The following is a 17285-nucleotide window of genomic DNA, read 5'->3' as shown; positions in this document are numbered from 1 at the left end:
TATTTTTGTTTAACACAGCATCCCATCACAGTGAAAAAAACACCAACTACAACAGCTTCATTATTAAGACCTTAAGCCTCAGTTTAATCATGTCCAAAAAGGCCACATTTTATGTTTTATCATCAGATATGTGTGCTTCAAATTCTTCTTTGTGTCAGATTGAGAATCGCTGGGCTGAATGAATGAAGGCGTCCTGAAGTAAACAGGCCTGTTACAGCCCCTCTGTGCCGACCTTTTATTCACTTGTCGCCTTGAAAGACTTTGTAGGAATTTACTTAAAGTGTCGTTTGAATAGATGAATGACAGGTGATGACATGACCCTCACATGTGAATATACTCTGGGCTGCCATTAGTCTTTGTCTAACTTGAAAAAATGCTGGAAACCTTTTTAAATATCTACAAAACTATCCACCAAAATCAGGCCGTGCAGCGGTGGAGCCGTCGCAGGCTGTTTGCCGTGTGGTCCAACATGTATGCACAGAGTCTGATCGGGGCTCCGTCGAATGTGAATGGATGTTTTCCAGATTTACCGTAAATCTTGTGATTAAACTGAGCCGAGATATAGCCTGTCAGGCTATGTTAGTTTACCCGCCCAATCACAACAATACAGTGAGGGCTGACATTCTGCCGAGCAGCTGTTGTTTGACTTTTCACAAAGCTTAAAGTCTGAGTGAATGAACGCGTGAGAAAGTGAGGAAGAAGCTGCGCTGATTACGCTTTTGAATCCTACCAGGAGATGTTTAGATTTGAAATGTCAGTGCAGATTTCAGACCTACCGCTCGCGGATTCCCCGTCCTTTATCTGCGCATGTGGACAATCTATGTGTGTGTCTGTGTTTGATAGTATATGTGTGTAATTATTTCACTAAATGTCAGAACGGAGTAAGACGGGCATCTCTGTGTGATAGCCTCACAAAAGTGCTCACACACACAAATAGATAGATGGATGCAGAAATATATATATATATATAATACACACATACATTTTTCCTTCTGTGCTGTCCAAGGAAGCTAAATGTATCATTACCAGATTTTTATGGGTGTAAACATCATATATTGACACAAACAAACACACACACTCACCAATACAGACAGATACAAAGCATATATTTCACACCTGTCATCCTCACTGTGACTAGCTGATCACATTATCGCACACACGCACTCTCATCAATAGCTTGTCACACCTCTCGCTTGCACGCGTACACACACACACCAATGCATGCTCATATTCCATATACGGCACCCTCAGACTGGAGACACCTTTCATCCCCGCCGTCACTCGCTGATCACATTATCCCACGTAGACGGCGGCAAGCGCTAAAACAAATTTTTGCATGCACGTACACACACACGCACTCATCCGCACACACCTGATTCATGGCCTGTAATGAGGCTCAGATCACTGGGTGTCATCGTCACTGAGCAGGTAGGAGGTTGACTGCCTGTCACTCAAACAGTCACTCGATCTGTCACCTGTCTCCCTCTTCATCTGTTATCTCTGCTGTCTGTGAAGTGTTACTGTATGCTGGTTAGCTGTCTGTCTGTCTGTCTGTCTGTCTGTCTGTAAATACCTCTCTATCTATGGAAGCATGTGATGCGCCTACATTTCCCCATGGCTTTAGCAGCATCACACATCTCTAACATTAAAGGAGCCACATGTACTTTCAGGTAACAGAAGTCAAAATGTGCTCTCAGTGTTTGTGTTTTGTGAGAGACTACGCAAAAAAAAAAAAACAATTCACTGAAAGAATATTCGATAATTGCAATGATGATCATTAGTTGCCAGTAATAACATAATGGCCTCCTTTTGACATAACAAATGCTAATTATGTGGTCAACCACTGTTAATGTTCCAGGTTCCTTCACAGTCCTCTGTTGTCCTCGGTGCTTGCTCGCTCACCTGCAGGACGTTTTGACAGAGCTCAGCATTAATTGGATGACGTTTTGTTGACAGCACTGTAAGCCCTTTCTGAGCAGAGAGAAGGCTTAATACACAGACCTGTCCACAGTCCCACTTTAGACCAGTCAGCTCGCAGCTTATTTACTCAAAACGTAAACAATTCAGTGCAGTTATTTCTCTCCTGGTGCAGCCGAGGCGTCAAATGCCTCGGCTGCTTCGGGAGTTGTATAGGATGGGTGTATTTTAATAGCTTAAATATGTGATGCAGTCCAAGTTAACACAATGGAAGTAAGTCAATTAAAAATCTCATTGTTATTAATGGTATTACGCTGGTAAACATAAAGGATTAGATGCTTATTGTGTTTTTTATAGCTTGCCCATGTCATTAAATTGTCTTGTTTTCAGATTAATTTTCATTTGCGGCCTCAAATTTCAAATTCCTCCATATTGATCATCAGCTGAGTGGACTGAGGTGCATTCATATGACTTCATTTCTCCTCCACATGCAGTCTGCTGAAACAGAATTTCTGTTTTTTTTTTTTAAGGCAAACGTGGAAGGAGACAACTGTGACAGCTGTAAGCCAAACACGTTTGGGTTGTCAGTACGAAACCCGCTTGGCTGCAGCAAGTGTTACTGTTACGGGCTGACACAGTCCTGCACAGAGGCCCAAGGACTCATCAGGATGTGGGTGAGTAGACATGTCTTAATTGCTTTGCTTCTTTCCTGTTCAGTCATTGTCTAACAGAAGAGGGTTTCGGTATTTGGCTGAAAACAATTAAATGACCCGAAGCAACTAATTTGGCCACACTGGCTCCAGTGAAAATGGAACTGGATGGATCCTTCTAATCGTTCATGATTTGAAATCTGTTCATTCAGAGGGCAAAATTTAGAGATTTTGGTTCCTGTTGTGCACAATTAGAAAATCGGGAGCTGAGACGAAGAGAGCACTGCAGAGCGAATGTTGGGAAACTTTAGCTAGACTTCAAAGAAACTTCTGGTTTCTGGTCTGCGTCCACGTTCACTTAGGATCTCTCTTCCTCTAATGTGTTATCCTTGGATCTAACCCGCGGTTGCCTCTGAGCTGTACTTTCTGTACGCGCTGTCTGTGCCAGCTTCCTTGCTGAGACAACACATTTGACAGCTGGCTGCCTACAACTGACTCTGCATTATGCCAATGCTGTAAGCTTCATTTTCTTCATTAATCATTATCTATGGATAATCAGAGGCTTGTTCAAGTTAATAAATCTAATTTTACTCGATTTTCGCCCAGTAGAAAATCAGTTATGCTAGTTTGTTTTTTGAAATGTTACAAAAATATGAAAAAATTAAGAAGGTGGGATGATATTTACAAAGGCAGGATGCGTGTGGTGTATTTCAACCAATCACAGTTCAAGACTGGAACTTAACATTGTTCTATTAATCGAACAGGAAATAGTCTCAGCTACATTTTGTGGTGATTTCTACACATTGGAAATTCAGGAGGAATTCTCAGCAGTGAGAAATTGTGTGATTTTCTGCCCCACTGAACTGTGATTTAACAAGGTTTGCAGTCACATACATTACTCACCAAGACTAAGAGTCTGCTGCCATGCTAGCAGCTCCGCCAGGCTACACACAGGGTGGTTTTAGTGAAACTTAAGCTAACTGCAGCCTGCTAGCGTGCTCACAGCGACCATGCTAACATGCAGATTGTCACCATGTTCACCATCTTAAGCACCACTCGAACAGGACTAACATGACACGAGGATTCACTGTGCTCCTCCTCTGTCATTTAACACATCCTGATAAAATAAAGAAAAAAGCAGGATAAGCAGCTCTTCTCAAAAACTCAAGTGAGGTCCACGGCCCCGTCGCTCCGGGTGGGATAACAGGAAGACCAGCGAGTTCACCAAAAACTGGGGGTAACTGCAGCTGTAATTTTTCTGTGGTGGGGGTTGTGGTGGGCTAATCACTCCACCTCCCCCAGAGAAATAAGTCCAGCCTGAACTTTAGTGTAGTGTGTTAGCATGCTAGCATTTGCTGATGCACACTAAACCCAAACAACAGCAACAAAGTGCAGCTGACAAACTGCCAAATTAGATGAAATATTCAGGACGTCAGAAAAGTTATTACAGGTCATTGACATCTGCAGAAAGACAGTTAGTAAGTCCACTTTGGTTGTCGGTCAAAGGTGATGGATGTCGTGACCCGCTGCTCTGGCAAAAGGTCCGGAGCATAAATGGTTGTTTTAGGTGGTTATGAAACTCTGCTGTTTATATGAACCACCCTTTGGCGCTAGCGTGGCTGATGTATCGATGGCTTCTGTGCAGCAAAACACAAAGTTGAGTGTGGACGTTACGGCTGCCAGCTGTAAGTCAGAAACAGGTTTTTAAGTGTATCAGCCGCCATCAGACGGTCAGCCGGTAAGTTAGCAATCGATTGAGTGGCAGCCTGTTTTTAATAAAGGCCCTCCTTCTCAGAAACGCTTGCCATCTGCGATGAACTGGCGTTTCCGTGGTAACCGTAGAGTTTTTCTGATGGAGTGTGGCGAGAGGCTTCATCTGAACGACAAACATCCTCTTCATTTATTGTTGACAGAGAGAGGGAGGGCTGAGCCGGACAGAGAGAGAAAGGCAGAAAAAATGGAGAGTTTATTGGAAAGAGGGAGATTTTCTCTGAACCACTGAATCGTGAGATTACACTGAGTGGAGTGGGACACACACACACACACACACACACACACACACACACACACACACACACTCTCACACACTCGCACTCACACACACGCCATATCTAGAGGCCGCACACATTTACTCTACTCAGTACACGTGCATTCACATACGGTACACAAACGTACATACAGAAACACACACTACATGGGATTACGCAGAGGTTAGGGGAGAAGGATGTGCGTGCGTGCACACACACACACACACACACACACACACACACACACACATATTCAGCCATACACACAGCCTTTTTTTGGTGGCATTTATCTCTAATGGGAGAACTGTGTGTGTGACTGTTTACTGGCTGTTAAATACTGCTGTGAAGATCTGCACGACTATAATCCAGTAAAATCTATAAAGAACTGAGATAAGGTGAACGCACTGATAAGGTGTGAAAAAAGGAAAAAAAAAAAAAAAAAACCCTCCACAGGACCGGCCTGTTAAAGAAGCCTCAGGCAAAATGGCAGCATTTTCTCACAGGCTTATTATTTGGCAGCTTTTGCGGTCATAGAGTGCAGAGAAATGAAGGAATCATTTAAAACAAAGGCCTGAACGAGCTGAAGTGTTACACAACACAAACCCATGTCCAAATCATAGAAAACAGTTACTTTGTCAGACAGGTGAAGCAGAAACGTTGGTATGTATTTTACACATTCACAGAGAAATCACAAAATGTATAAAAACCCTTTATTTTAAAGTACAATCAAGTAACACTGCACGAGAATGATGAAGATGTACTCACTGTATACACACAGTATAAGTCATCATTTCTCAGTCTGCACACACTCAGTCAATAGATTAGTTTGTACAATGATTCTAAACCAGGTTAGTAATAAAGTTTTCAGAGTTCAGACATCATACGAAGCGATGACGCTGTACACGATTTATTTATTTATTTATTTCTTGTGAAGTTGGAGCTACATTTCATTGCCAGTGATTACGACAGTGTCCGTTTAGATGAAACAGGACATGCATGGCTTGTTGTGCTCCTGATGCAGTGTGTTACATACAGAGTATCAGACCCCCGCCTCTATTGGTGATATTTAGACATTAGCTCTTGACTAAGCTCTGGAGAGTCTCACTTTTATTCCTACTTGCGAAGGAAACATAAATTAGAGTTAATGCTCAAGTTGTACATCGTCTCTTCTTTAGCATTTTCACTGAAACAGCTCATATTTGGGTTTTATGACATTCTCAACGTGTCACTTTGTGCTTGTTACTTATTTCATTTCATAGTCATATCAAGCAAACCAGCACCAAGCAGCTACAGTTTAGAAATATTTGGCTTTGAATTCATTTTAAGTAACACTCGAGACAGAAATGAGCAATTTCCCATTCCATGTGTGACTGCCTTTTTATTATGCAGCCAGTATCGGCGGTGTGTCCAAGCCATAGTAACTTCATAGATTTCAGATTCTGTCCACTCAACCAAAAAGCACTCTTCCATAATGCCTCAGATATTATTCACACAATATCAACATACAGTATCAGCGCTGCCGGACTACAGCGGCAGAGAGAGGCAGAGATCCGGGCTCGAGCAGATGAATCTATTTTTAAATCGGTCCACTCAACCACAACGCACAGTCAATAATAAACCCTGATATTATTCAAATGATATTGAAATATCAAAAGTGGGAGCCGGAGAGAATGAGAAAGAAAGGGCAAGATTTTCTCCCGACTGTCAGTTATAGCTCAGTGTGATCCACATACAAGCCAGACTCCTATAAAGCCTGGACGCTGTGTTAAACGTAAATAAAAACACAATTCAGTCATGTGCAGATGAACTGTGTTTACAGTTTCCCAAAGTGTTCCTGAGCTCATGTAGAAACATCCTCCATATGGTGAAGCTCGCTCCATCCTTTTGGACTTTCAGCACCAATGTGGAAAATACCGAAAGAGCAGTCCTCACGCTGACTGAAAGAACAACACAAACGCTGGCTAAACTCATTACTGGCGAAGAAAAATCACAACACAATCAACTTGGAAAACGAACTGACTTGATGATTCTCTCATTAGTGATAACACAATTATAAAATACTGGATGAGCATCTTCTTATTGAAAGATTGTGTCGTGTGCTAAAAAAAAAGGGTCACTTTGTGCTGCACCAGTGTGCAAAATACAAAAAGCTGATTTCTTTGTTTCCACGCCTGCAACATCTCAGCCGTCACACATCGGCATGGGTGAAGGAGGTGTTTGTTTACAGAAAGCATACAGCGACTCCAGCAGCCACACTGGTGCTGAAGATCATCATATTCAGCTGAAGAGTAAAAATCATAGTCTGTTAAATAACAGATAATTATCCTCAGACTTGAAATAACTAGAATTCCCACATTTCTTCAAATTCGTTTGATTTTTCACGGAAAAAGGCTGCACAGATGTTTTTGCAAAACATGTAGCCCGACAGTGTTTGGAGACATGAAGGCGTCTACTCATGTTCCAATCAAACGTTTGCCTCCATTTGGCCAGTTTGGAGAGCTGCATCGACACATCCTCATTAATTAGGACATTCCACAATCCTCTGTGCCCACCGATGAAACAAAACACCGCCGAAAGAAGCCCAAGATACTGAAATTTTCTCTAACAAGACTGGAGTCTCAGACAAAAAGCGTTTGAAATGGATGTGTGCCAGAGTTAAAGAACGGCGAGGGTGGAGCAGTGTTTGGGTCAGCGTCATTAGGAGGTGAGGGAAGGAGACTGTGCGACTCAAGTTTGAGAAAAGAAGGAAGCTGACCCTCCACACATGACTCGTTTACACCGAAATATGGCTGCTTAACAAGCCTGTCTGAAAGGTGCACCTCACAAAAATCTATTCTTTCATAGTGAATTCATCCCAAACGCTGCTCTGCTAGTTTAAAAAGTTTGTACTGAGAACAGATCATCCATGACTGGTCGCCAGAGTTCCTATCCTGACACTCCCCCCAATGGAAAGTATTCACTTCTAGGAATCACATTAAGATTGCCGTCACTGTTCTGTGTCCCAGTTAACGCTGAAGCCAGAGCAGACGGTGCTCCCCCTGGTGGACAAATCCAACACCGTGGAGACGAGGAGAGGAGTGAGCTTCCAGCACCCTGAGATCCTCGCCCATACAGATCTGGTCACCTCAACCCTCTCTGAACCGTACTACTGGAGACTGCCGGAGCAGTTCAGAGGCTCCATGGTAGGAAAACCGCCTCCTTTGAAGATGTAAAAAAAAATTTATGCAGCATTTAATTGTTTTTTATTATTTCCAAATCAAGCATAGTTGTAAAATCAGTGCACACTCTGTAATGTCTTAAATCAACTCTTCCTCCACGTCTTTGTTCAGATCACAGCGTATGGCGGGCAGTTGAAGTACGCAGTGTACTACGAGGCCAGAGATGAAACCGGTCCGTCCTCCTACGAGCCTCAGGTCATCATCAAGGGCGGTCCTAACCATAATGTCTTGATGACACGCCACATACCGGGACTCCAGATTGGTCAGCTCACCCGCCACGAGATCGACATGACAGAGGTACAGTCAGGCTTTGGATGAAAGGGGGATATTGAGTAATTATTGAGAAATATTTGTGGTATGAGTTTTCTATTAGATACCAACTCCAAAATAAAAGACCTAAACTGAATATAGATTGTACTTATTTCTGGCGAGCTTGTCAATCAATACGAGCAGGACTGAGACTGCAGTGGTGAAATTGATTTGTCTGTGTACTTGCGTGTGTGTGTGTGTGTGTGTGTGTGTGTGTGTGTGTGTGTGTGTGTGTGTGTGTGTGTACAGCATGAGTGGAAGTACGCAGATGGTCGGTCCATGACTCGAGAGGACTTCATGGACATTTTGTTCTATGTGGACTACATCCTAATTAAGGCATCACATGGCAACTTGATGAGACACAGCCGGTAAAACACACACACACACACACACACACACACACACACACGACATGCAGCTCCACACGGTGTTGTCCAACATTTAATGTGTGACTTGATCGCTGATTGATGGATAACCTCTGGGAAGAACTTCTGTTGCATTTGCATCTCAAGATGTACTGAAAGTGGTCTGTTTCCACAGCAGAAACATTATAACCTGCTCTAAATTGTCATGACAGTTCTCCCTGGATACCCCATGCGACACATCCAAATACGTGTTTGTCTACTCGACATGATGAAAGTTACTTCATTTCATGACCCACCTCTCCCCCAGAATCTCCGAAATCAGTCTAACAGTGGCCGAGGAAGGCAGACCAACCAAAGAGAGCGAGGAAGCACATCAGATAGAGAAGTGCAATTGTCCAATCGGATACTCTGGACTCTCCTGTGAGGTGGGTGCGCGTGCACACACACACACACACACACATGCACACATGGGAAGATCTTACATGTGCAAAACCTTTCCAAAGAGTGTTTCTAGGAACTCTAACATAGGTGATCAGTGGTTGTAGTAGTCAGCAGATATGTCGCCCCACAGTGACGGTAATTTTTCTAAATAATCTTGTTTATGCAAACAGGACTATCTGAAAATATGTTTTGAAGAATATATGTCTGCAGTACTTGATAAAGATACCTTTAAAAAGAAAATACGTACGGAGCAGAACATTTTACTGCTGGGGAAGGAAGTTATCAGTGCTCTCTGGTGGACAAACGGTGTAACAACAACACAGTTTCTGACAAAAAACAAACTATTTCTCATTTTCATCAGCCAAAATATTCACATCACAACCAAAATCTTGCTGACATTTTCCCATAATGTCATCTTGAATCATATTTAAAACAGTTAAATTTACTGGTCACTTAGTTGATAGAAAGTACAAACAGAGGAATCTTCACAATATGGCCAATGAGAAATGACTTCAGTGCAGCAGCAAAAAGCAGACTACACAAAAAGCAGAATAAGTAAAACAAGCAGAAAATACAGAAGTCCTCTGTAGTCAGAATATTACATAAACGAAGTGAAAGAGCGTTCATATTGACGCGAGCTCAAAAACCCACATTTTGGATCCAACATTGCAAACATTAATTACAGAGCGAGCTGAACTCTCTCTCTCCTCCTCTCAGCGCTCCGACGAATGAATGCTTTTTGTCTGCTGCCTTCACACCGAGAGAGAATGTAAACATGGAGGTCACAGACTCTGCTTTCAATAGTATCTCACAAGTTTCCAATTTACATTTACTCCAGAGTTTTAAGCCTCTGCGACGCCTTTCAGACTCTCCTGGTTTTTTTTTTTTCCTGTGTTTTTTTTTTTTTTTTTTGCTTTGCTTAGCTAGGATTAAGCCTCACTGAGCGTCTCTTCCACTCAGTCGTGATTTTGTCAAAGCAATTGACTTTCAGCTGCGTCCGGCTCCTTCTCTTAAGCCAGAGAAAGCGTATAGCAGTGACTCAATCTTCGGTTTAATGAGGATTTTGTGGAGACAGCTTATGATACACAGAGGCAAACAGTTCTGGGCAATTCCGCTGGATGGTGGCGCCTGAGAGTCATTTAGGTATTATTTTGTTAATCTCAAAGGAATACATGAGTTGCCAGCAAACTTTTAACTATATTTTTCAACCTCTGTTTCACTTTGTCGCCTGCTACTTGGAGTGCAGAGGAGCAGCCGTCTATATTGCCGGGAAAAAATTAGCCGTGTACATAATTTAGAAGCTACAGATACTGTTGAAAAAGTGCCAAATGGAAGCCAAAAAGCAAACGGTAGCTAAACTTGAAATGTTCGGGTCGTAGAGGGCTTGGCTGACAGATGGGCATTCTATTTGTAGCTGCCGTCGTTGTTAATAAAGTATTTTTAAACGGCCGTTTAGCGCTAGCAGAGGGAACAGATGGCTCTTTAAATGGACTCCATTAATTATTACTGAACAGGAGAGGGGGGGGGGGGGAGAGAGAGTTACCTTACATGTCTCTGTGTGCGTGTGTGTGTTTTGGCATGTTTGTGTGTGTGTGTGTCGAGCTGGTGTGTGAGGGTGCGTGCATGTGTGTTCAAAAGTTACTGAAGGGAATAACTCTTAATTGTGTGTATGTGTGTGTGAAAGAGAGAGTGGTCCTAGTTGCCCAGAGAAATAACAATTAAGGAGTGTGTGTGTGTGTGTGTGTGTGTGTGTGTGTGTGTGTGTGTGTGTGTGTGTGTGTGTGTGTTGCAATATCATGCAGAGTGTGGGATTACTGTGGGAACACAAGCTATCAAAGCGAGATCTTGTGTTTCTATCGTTCACCTTTTCTCGTCTCTGCTCTCATTATTTTTGTCATTCTCCATCCGTCCATCCGTCTGTCTGTCTGTCTGTCTGTCTGTCTGTCTGTCTGTCTGTGTGTGCAGGAGTGTGCTGCAGGTTTCTACCGCCTTCGCGCCGGCTCCCTGGCATCTGCTCCAGCGTCCATGGTGCCCACCGCTGTCGGCATGGGCAGCTGTGTTCAGTGCCAATGCAGTGGGCACTCTTCCACCTGTGACCCTGAGACATCCATATGCCAGGTAAATGAGTGTGTGTGTGTGTGTGTGTGTGTGTGTGTGTGTGTGTGTGTGTGTGTGTGTGTGTGTGTTCTGCCGCTGGAGACCCTCATACAGCCATATGCCAGGTAGCTTCTGGAGAAGAGAGCGAAGTGAGAGAGAGAATAGAGCCTGAGTGTGTGTGTGTGTGTGTGTGTGTGTGTGTGTGTGTGTGTGTGTGTGCGTGCGTGCGTGCGTGTGCGTGTGTGTGTGTGTGTGTTGGGAGGAATGTCAGGTACTGTAATTAGCCCTGCAATAATTAACGACCCTGGGCTTATTTAATATTTCGTGTAATTTCCTCTCCTTTGGCTCTGACCCAAAGCCACATCCTTACTTTTAGAGAAGAGGGGAGAAGGTGATTGTAAGATATGCAATTAGAGCAGATTAAGGCAAAGAAATCTGCCGCTTTTAGTTTAACACAAGTATTCCAACAGGTAGTTTCAGGTACGCGCCGATCAGCCATTTAGAAAAGAGAACTGGTCCACCTCCGTGTTTGTTGTCACAGTGTGTGTTTGCGAGTTATGAAATCCAACTGGTGGCTTATGAGATAAATCTGCACAGGCCAGTTGTTACCAGTTAGTCACTTCCAGCCTTTTCACAGTCTGGTGACTTGTGCGGCGAGTCCCTATCTGGAGACTTTGGCCTCGTGTCGCCGTAGGTCATGGCTCAGAGTCGATCTGTGAAAGCCGTGGCAGACTGAGAGGATGTCAGCGTGCGCGGCCACAGAGAAAATTGTTTGTGCTGTCGGCTGAGACTCATTTTGGACAGCTGATGAGGAGACATTTAATTACGTGGCTTGATTTGTAGAAGGACACCTCCGCTCTGAAGATCCGCTGAGATAGATGCTAAACAAACTGAAAGATGCTGGCACCTTTTTGCACATGCACATAATGAAACATGACGGGCACCACATGTGGTTCACCTTTTTTTTTAAGACCTGCAGCACTATCACAGCGTTTCCTTTTGGAAAGCAGACTTGTAAACCAATAATACCACCAGGATGCTCCACTTTGTGTCAAAAGCTTCCTTAAAGCGGAGTGCTGGGTTTGGTCTTGACTCCCTGACGGAGGAGCAGATAAACAGGACAACTAAAAGGTTCAGCAATTATGGAAAACAGTTTTTCCCGTAATCTTCTCTCCGATTAATTTAATTTGGAAAGCAACCATTATGCAACTGTCACTAGCTTAATTGAACGTTTTATTCCTGTAATAATCGACATAAAAAAGTTCAGTTATGAAAAAAAAAATGCCTCATTCAAGCAGCTTGAATCGAATAATGTCTTACTCCTAAAGGAGCGTCATTCAGTTTGAAAGTATGGATTTAAAACTGTAACTCCTGTATAACAGACTCAAATTAGCACCAACGCAGTCACGACAGACAAATGCCTTCCAGTCAATAAGTGTGTCCTTGCACAATAGACAATAAAGATGCCGATGTTTTGTTGTCTTCCCTCCAATGTTCTCTGCTGTTTAATTATTTTTATTGTTTTGTCTCCTTTTCTGTTATTCTACCTCGTCTCCTCCGTCTTTTATCCGCCCTCCTGTCTTCTACTTCCTTCCATTGTTTCTTTTTATCTGCCCCGCTCTCCTAAATTCTCTTCCCTCTCATCCTCAATTATGTATTTGCTAATCCTTTGTCTTCTTTCACCACGCCGCCATCCGCTCTGTCTTTCACCCTCACTTCTCATTTTTCCTCGCCCCAGTCTTCCCCTGCAGCCCCCTCTTTCTTCCTCACCTCTCCTTAATTTCGTGACTTTTGCCAATTTGTTTCTCTCTCTCTTCTCTCCCCTCTCCCGCCTCTTCTCTGGCGTTTTGATTCCTGTCGCTCTCTCTCTGCCTCCCAGCCATTTTTCCCTCGCCCATTTCCATCTCGCTCTCCATAACAGCGTCATTAGCATTTTCTAACCGAGCGGGCTAAATTGAAAATGCTAAACGAGTTTGTTTCTGTGGTAATTAGCAGTAACGAGGAACACAGGAAGTTAATGGAAATGACTTGCCTCGTTAGGAGGCAACTTCCTGTTGCACTGATTGAAGTTCCCATTTTCAACAAACGAGGCGAACACATAAGACAGAACCTTGGGGACATGAAGAGGACAGAGTTCTGTGTTTGTGTACAGTATGTAATGTATTTGTGTGGATTTAATTGTGTGTGTGTGACTGTGTGCGTAGCGTGGAAATTGACTGTATGTTTATATAAATACTGTGTTTTGGCATAGTATCTGTCACAATACAAGTATGAATAGGCATTGTGTGTGTGTGTGTGTGTGTGTGTGTGTGTGAGTTGTAAAATAAGCATAGCCAAAAATAAGCTGAGAATCCTCAGGAATATCTCTGGATGTGAAATATTTTGGCTGCGTTTGTGGCTGTGTGTGTCAGTGCACCCTCGTGGCTCCCCTCCTAACCACAGGTGAGTGAATTCCTGCAAAGTAAACGAGTATTTTAGATGGCCTGCTCTCGAGGAAGGAAGCTTATTAAACTCTTTGACGTGTGTGAGATCGCACCTGTCGGCTAACAGCTAGCCGCCCGCCGCTGTGAGCGGTCTCACAGCGCCTCATCATGCAGGAGTGGGACTGGGCCCAAAAACCATTCATTACTGCGTGAGGACAGCTACATTTCCTATCAGAAAATAGTCTGGGCTAGATATTCCTGCGTGTGTGTGTGTGTGTGTGTGTGTGTGTGTGTGTGTGTGTGTGTGTGTGTGTGTGTGTGTGTGTGTGTGTGAAAGCCCTGGAATGGCTCATAAACTGCGGGTGGTGAAAAGAAATGAGTAATGACTTCCCCGCTGCTTCCGTACAGATGCACTACATAAGCAGCTGCGATCACGCCGGGTACGTACTTCCCAGCGACGGTCCCAGTGTGTGAGTGTGTTGGCATGTAAAGACAGTAACTGCTCAGTCAGTAACACTCATCCGCGGCCGGTTTCTTCATCTAAGAGCTGCTGACTTTGAAGAGATCTGAACTGAATTTGCTGTCAAACATTTCAGGCTCTTAATTCGCCACCGTACAGTGAAGCACGCCAGTGATCAAAAGTGCTGCTATTATCCAATATTGTGAAGTTAACTGACAGTGGGTGATGATAGCAGTGTGCCACTATTTTCATCTGGTGTTGCTGTTAAACAACCAGCAGTGCCAGGATAATTATCTCGCTCACCAAAAAACAAGCCTCCCCAACGCCTTTTTGTCAGTAATCAAGGAGGGGATGACGAGTGACCCCGTCTGTCGTCTTTTCAATTACTCATTGTCGACTCGAGACGAGTAGACACATACACGGGATTGCACACAGCTTAACAGTGAACGCTAATGTCCTCCAATCTTTGATTAGAGCTAAGTCTGAGCATACATGAACCGGAATAGATTGACTTTATTCCACGGATGACTGTAAACCATTCAAAATGCCCTTTTTTTTTTTTCCTCTCTCTTGCTCAAGCAAATCTGGTGTCTCGTTTTCATTGTGCCCGTGGCGATATTCAAATACAACATGCAGATAAAAGTGTAGCTTAACTGCTGTTAATTTAATTTGAAAATTAGTTTGCTTTTTTTGAAGATGAAAAGCTTTCTGGATAAGCTTTTGTGTGTGTGTGCAGCTGCCTATATTATGCTCACACAATCAAATTCTGCATGTAGTACCAACGACACACACATCAAGAACTCATGCTGGCTGGAGGATGATGGGAAATTTGACACCTACACATCAGGGTTGGAGCCATGGGGTTCTGTCGATTCGTCACAAAAGGTCATGAGGTCAAGGAAAGCTGTGAAGGAGAACTTGTCCCCTGCGGTTGCTTTGAATGTGAAGAATTATGGGACGACATCGTGTCCTTTCATAAAGGATGGTCCAGTGTGTCCTGTGCTACAACCCTCACGTCACGTGTGTGTTTTTGCGTGTGCAGAACTGTCAAGACAACACGGAGGGTGATCGGTGTGAACGCTGCGCTCCGGGGTTCTACGGTGTGGTCCGAGGTTTCCATGACGACTGTAAACCCTGCGCCTGTCCCCTCCCCAACCCGCAGAACAAGTAAACTTTCTGTATTCCTCTTTGTTCTCTCTAACATATTTAGGTACACTTCTCTTATCTCCTCAGCAGTTTTTTTACACGTAGACTTGGGCCGACAAAGTGTTCAAATATTTCATTTGCATTTTTTTTGTGTCTAGTTTCAGTCCGACCTGTGTAGCAGAGGGATTCGATGACTACCGATGCACCGCCTGTGCAGAGGGGTATGAGGGCAAATACTGTGAGAGGTGAGACACACACACGTGATATCACAGGGTTGTGTGTGTGTGTGTGTGTGTGTGTGTGTGTGTGTGTGCGTGCACACGTTTTCTGTGTTTCTATCAGTGCAGCACGCCTTGACTTAGCTCTGCCTTATAAAAGGCGATGGAAGCGTCTCATTGCAACAATAGTCGTGAACTCTTTCCTTCTTCCCGTGATCCCCTTGTCCAGGTGCGCTACTGGTTATCATGGTAACCCGCAGATGCCAGGCGGCCGCTGCGAGGAGTGTAAGTGTTCCCTGTGGGGGGCGTTGCCTGGACCATGTGACCCTGTCACAGGCCAATGCCGCTGCAGGTTCGGGGCGTCGGGGAAGTCGTGTGACCAGTGCATGGACAGGCATGTGTGTGGACCAGCCGGGATCATCTGTAAGACTAACACTCAGCTTTTTATTTCTGCTCCTTTTTCCTTCCTTTTTTCATCTTTTCTTTTGCTTCCTGCCTTTTTTTTGTGTGCTTTCTCTTCATTCGGGGTAAAATATCTCAGATAGAGCTCATAGTTATGAAACAAACGGCCAACAGGTGCAGGTTTTAGTGGACGTTGTGGTCGAAATGATGAGAATATGAATGCTAGTGCCAATAGAACATTTAAATAGGAATTAATTTGAAACACAATTAATAGACGCCATTATACAGGCCTCCAGTACTTGACTTTAGCATACCAGACAAAACACAGGACATTTTAGAAAGCTTGAAAGTGAAACCAGCAGACGTCCTTTCTCCCTCTGTCGTCCATTTTCTTCTCATTTTCTGGCCCACCACCCTGCATTGTCACCTGATGTTGTGATTCTTGCTTTATTTTGGCAATGATATGCAAATGAGCAGTCAAAGCCCTTTCCTGGCGTTGCCATGGGAGACACGGGATTGTGGCAGAAGTCAAATTCAAGTCATTTAGAAAATAATTTCAGTGTAATTCGAAGCTAATTTAAGCTTAATATAACCATAATGGCAGGGCCAATTCGGTGCCATTAGCGCGTCTAGAGGTAAGAGAATATGGAAGAAAAGGTTGTGAGACAGAGGCTGATGTGAAATTGCTGCTGTCAGGTCAGAGAGGAAATTGCTTGCTCAGGTCTTTATGTGTTCAGACACAAAGCGTGTGTTCATAAATTGGCAGAGTGAGTGCTGCAGTGCGCCTTGACACCAAACCGGTCGCCTCCACGTCCAGACTGTAATCACAAGTCCTGATGGTTTACACAGAGTGGAGCGATCAGGCCGCTGTTCACTTGTTGAAGAGTGATTGCACTCTGCGTTTTGCCTCTCCTGGTCTCCCATCCTGTCCGACTCAACCGAGCATTCTTGGAGTCGGCAGCCTCGAACGAGGGAAATGCAGGTGACTCTCCCATAATAGAACATCATTTGCAGTGAAATGGAGCTAAATTTCAATACTTGATGTTACTGGCTGCGTCGTTGAATGTTGCTGACATCCATGTGAGAGTTTATGTTCCACATTTCGTGGTGAAACATACAGTAAGTAATATGACCTCAGGAATTTGCTAAATACAGAATGTGTTTAGTTTAATTCCATCTTATTTTTGGAGTTGAAGTGATTTAAGCAACATTGTAAAAAGGCACAGTAACAATAATGAACCCAGAATCAAACTGCAAAGAACAAAGTTTGAGAGACGCCCTTCCTGCAGCTGCTGAGACACAAAGATTAAACCAGACTTTTAACAGCTGGAAGTTACTGTCTGAAGGAGCACAGGTGTATATTACACAGGTGGGTATTGTTGAACGTGTGTGTTGTGCATCGTGGGTGTGAATTTGCAGTGTGAATCTAAACCGAGCCTCAGACAATCACTTTCAGCTCACTGGGGTTTACTGTGGGCCTTCTCGGGGCTTCTAGCTTTTATGGTTGCGACGATAAATTGCTATACTTTGTGTACACTGTGAAGAGAAATGTGATGTGCGTCACTGGATAGAAAAATGTCCAATATTGGAGCATGAGCAGCTCTACAGCTTA

General features: G+C 43.8%; 1 protein-coding gene across 1 annotated transcript in view; it reads left to right on the top strand.

Annotated features, from left to right (window-relative positions):
* lama2 (laminin, alpha 2) overlaps positions 1 to 17285 on the top strand; it is a 168207-nt gene that overhangs the window by 102898 nt on the left and 48024 nt on the right. Inside the window, exons 27-35 of the mRNA XM_076756486.1 lie at positions 2448 to 2591; positions 7600 to 7776; positions 7924 to 8109; positions 8371 to 8489; positions 8794 to 8911; positions 10893 to 11045; positions 14950 to 15074; positions 15212 to 15298; positions 15501 to 15694. Of these exons, the coding sequence (XP_076612601.1) occupies positions 2448 to 2591; positions 7600 to 7776; positions 7924 to 8109; positions 8371 to 8489; positions 8794 to 8911; positions 10893 to 11045; positions 14950 to 15074; positions 15212 to 15298; positions 15501 to 15694 (1303 nt within the window). The remainder of the gene's footprint in view (positions 1 to 2447; positions 2592 to 7599; positions 7777 to 7923; positions 8110 to 8370; positions 8490 to 8793; positions 8912 to 10892; positions 11046 to 14949; positions 15075 to 15211; positions 15299 to 15500; positions 15695 to 17285) is intronic.

Source organism: Chaetodon auriga, chromosome 18 (genome assembly GCF_051107435.1).
Source record: "Chaetodon auriga isolate fChaAug3 chromosome 18, fChaAug3.hap1, whole genome shotgun sequence".
Taxonomy (NCBI): domain Eukaryota; kingdom Metazoa; phylum Chordata; class Actinopteri; order Chaetodontiformes; family Chaetodontidae; genus Chaetodon; species Chaetodon auriga.
Note: the sequence above shows the minus strand (reverse complement) of the source record. Positions and strands in the feature narration are given on the sequence as shown.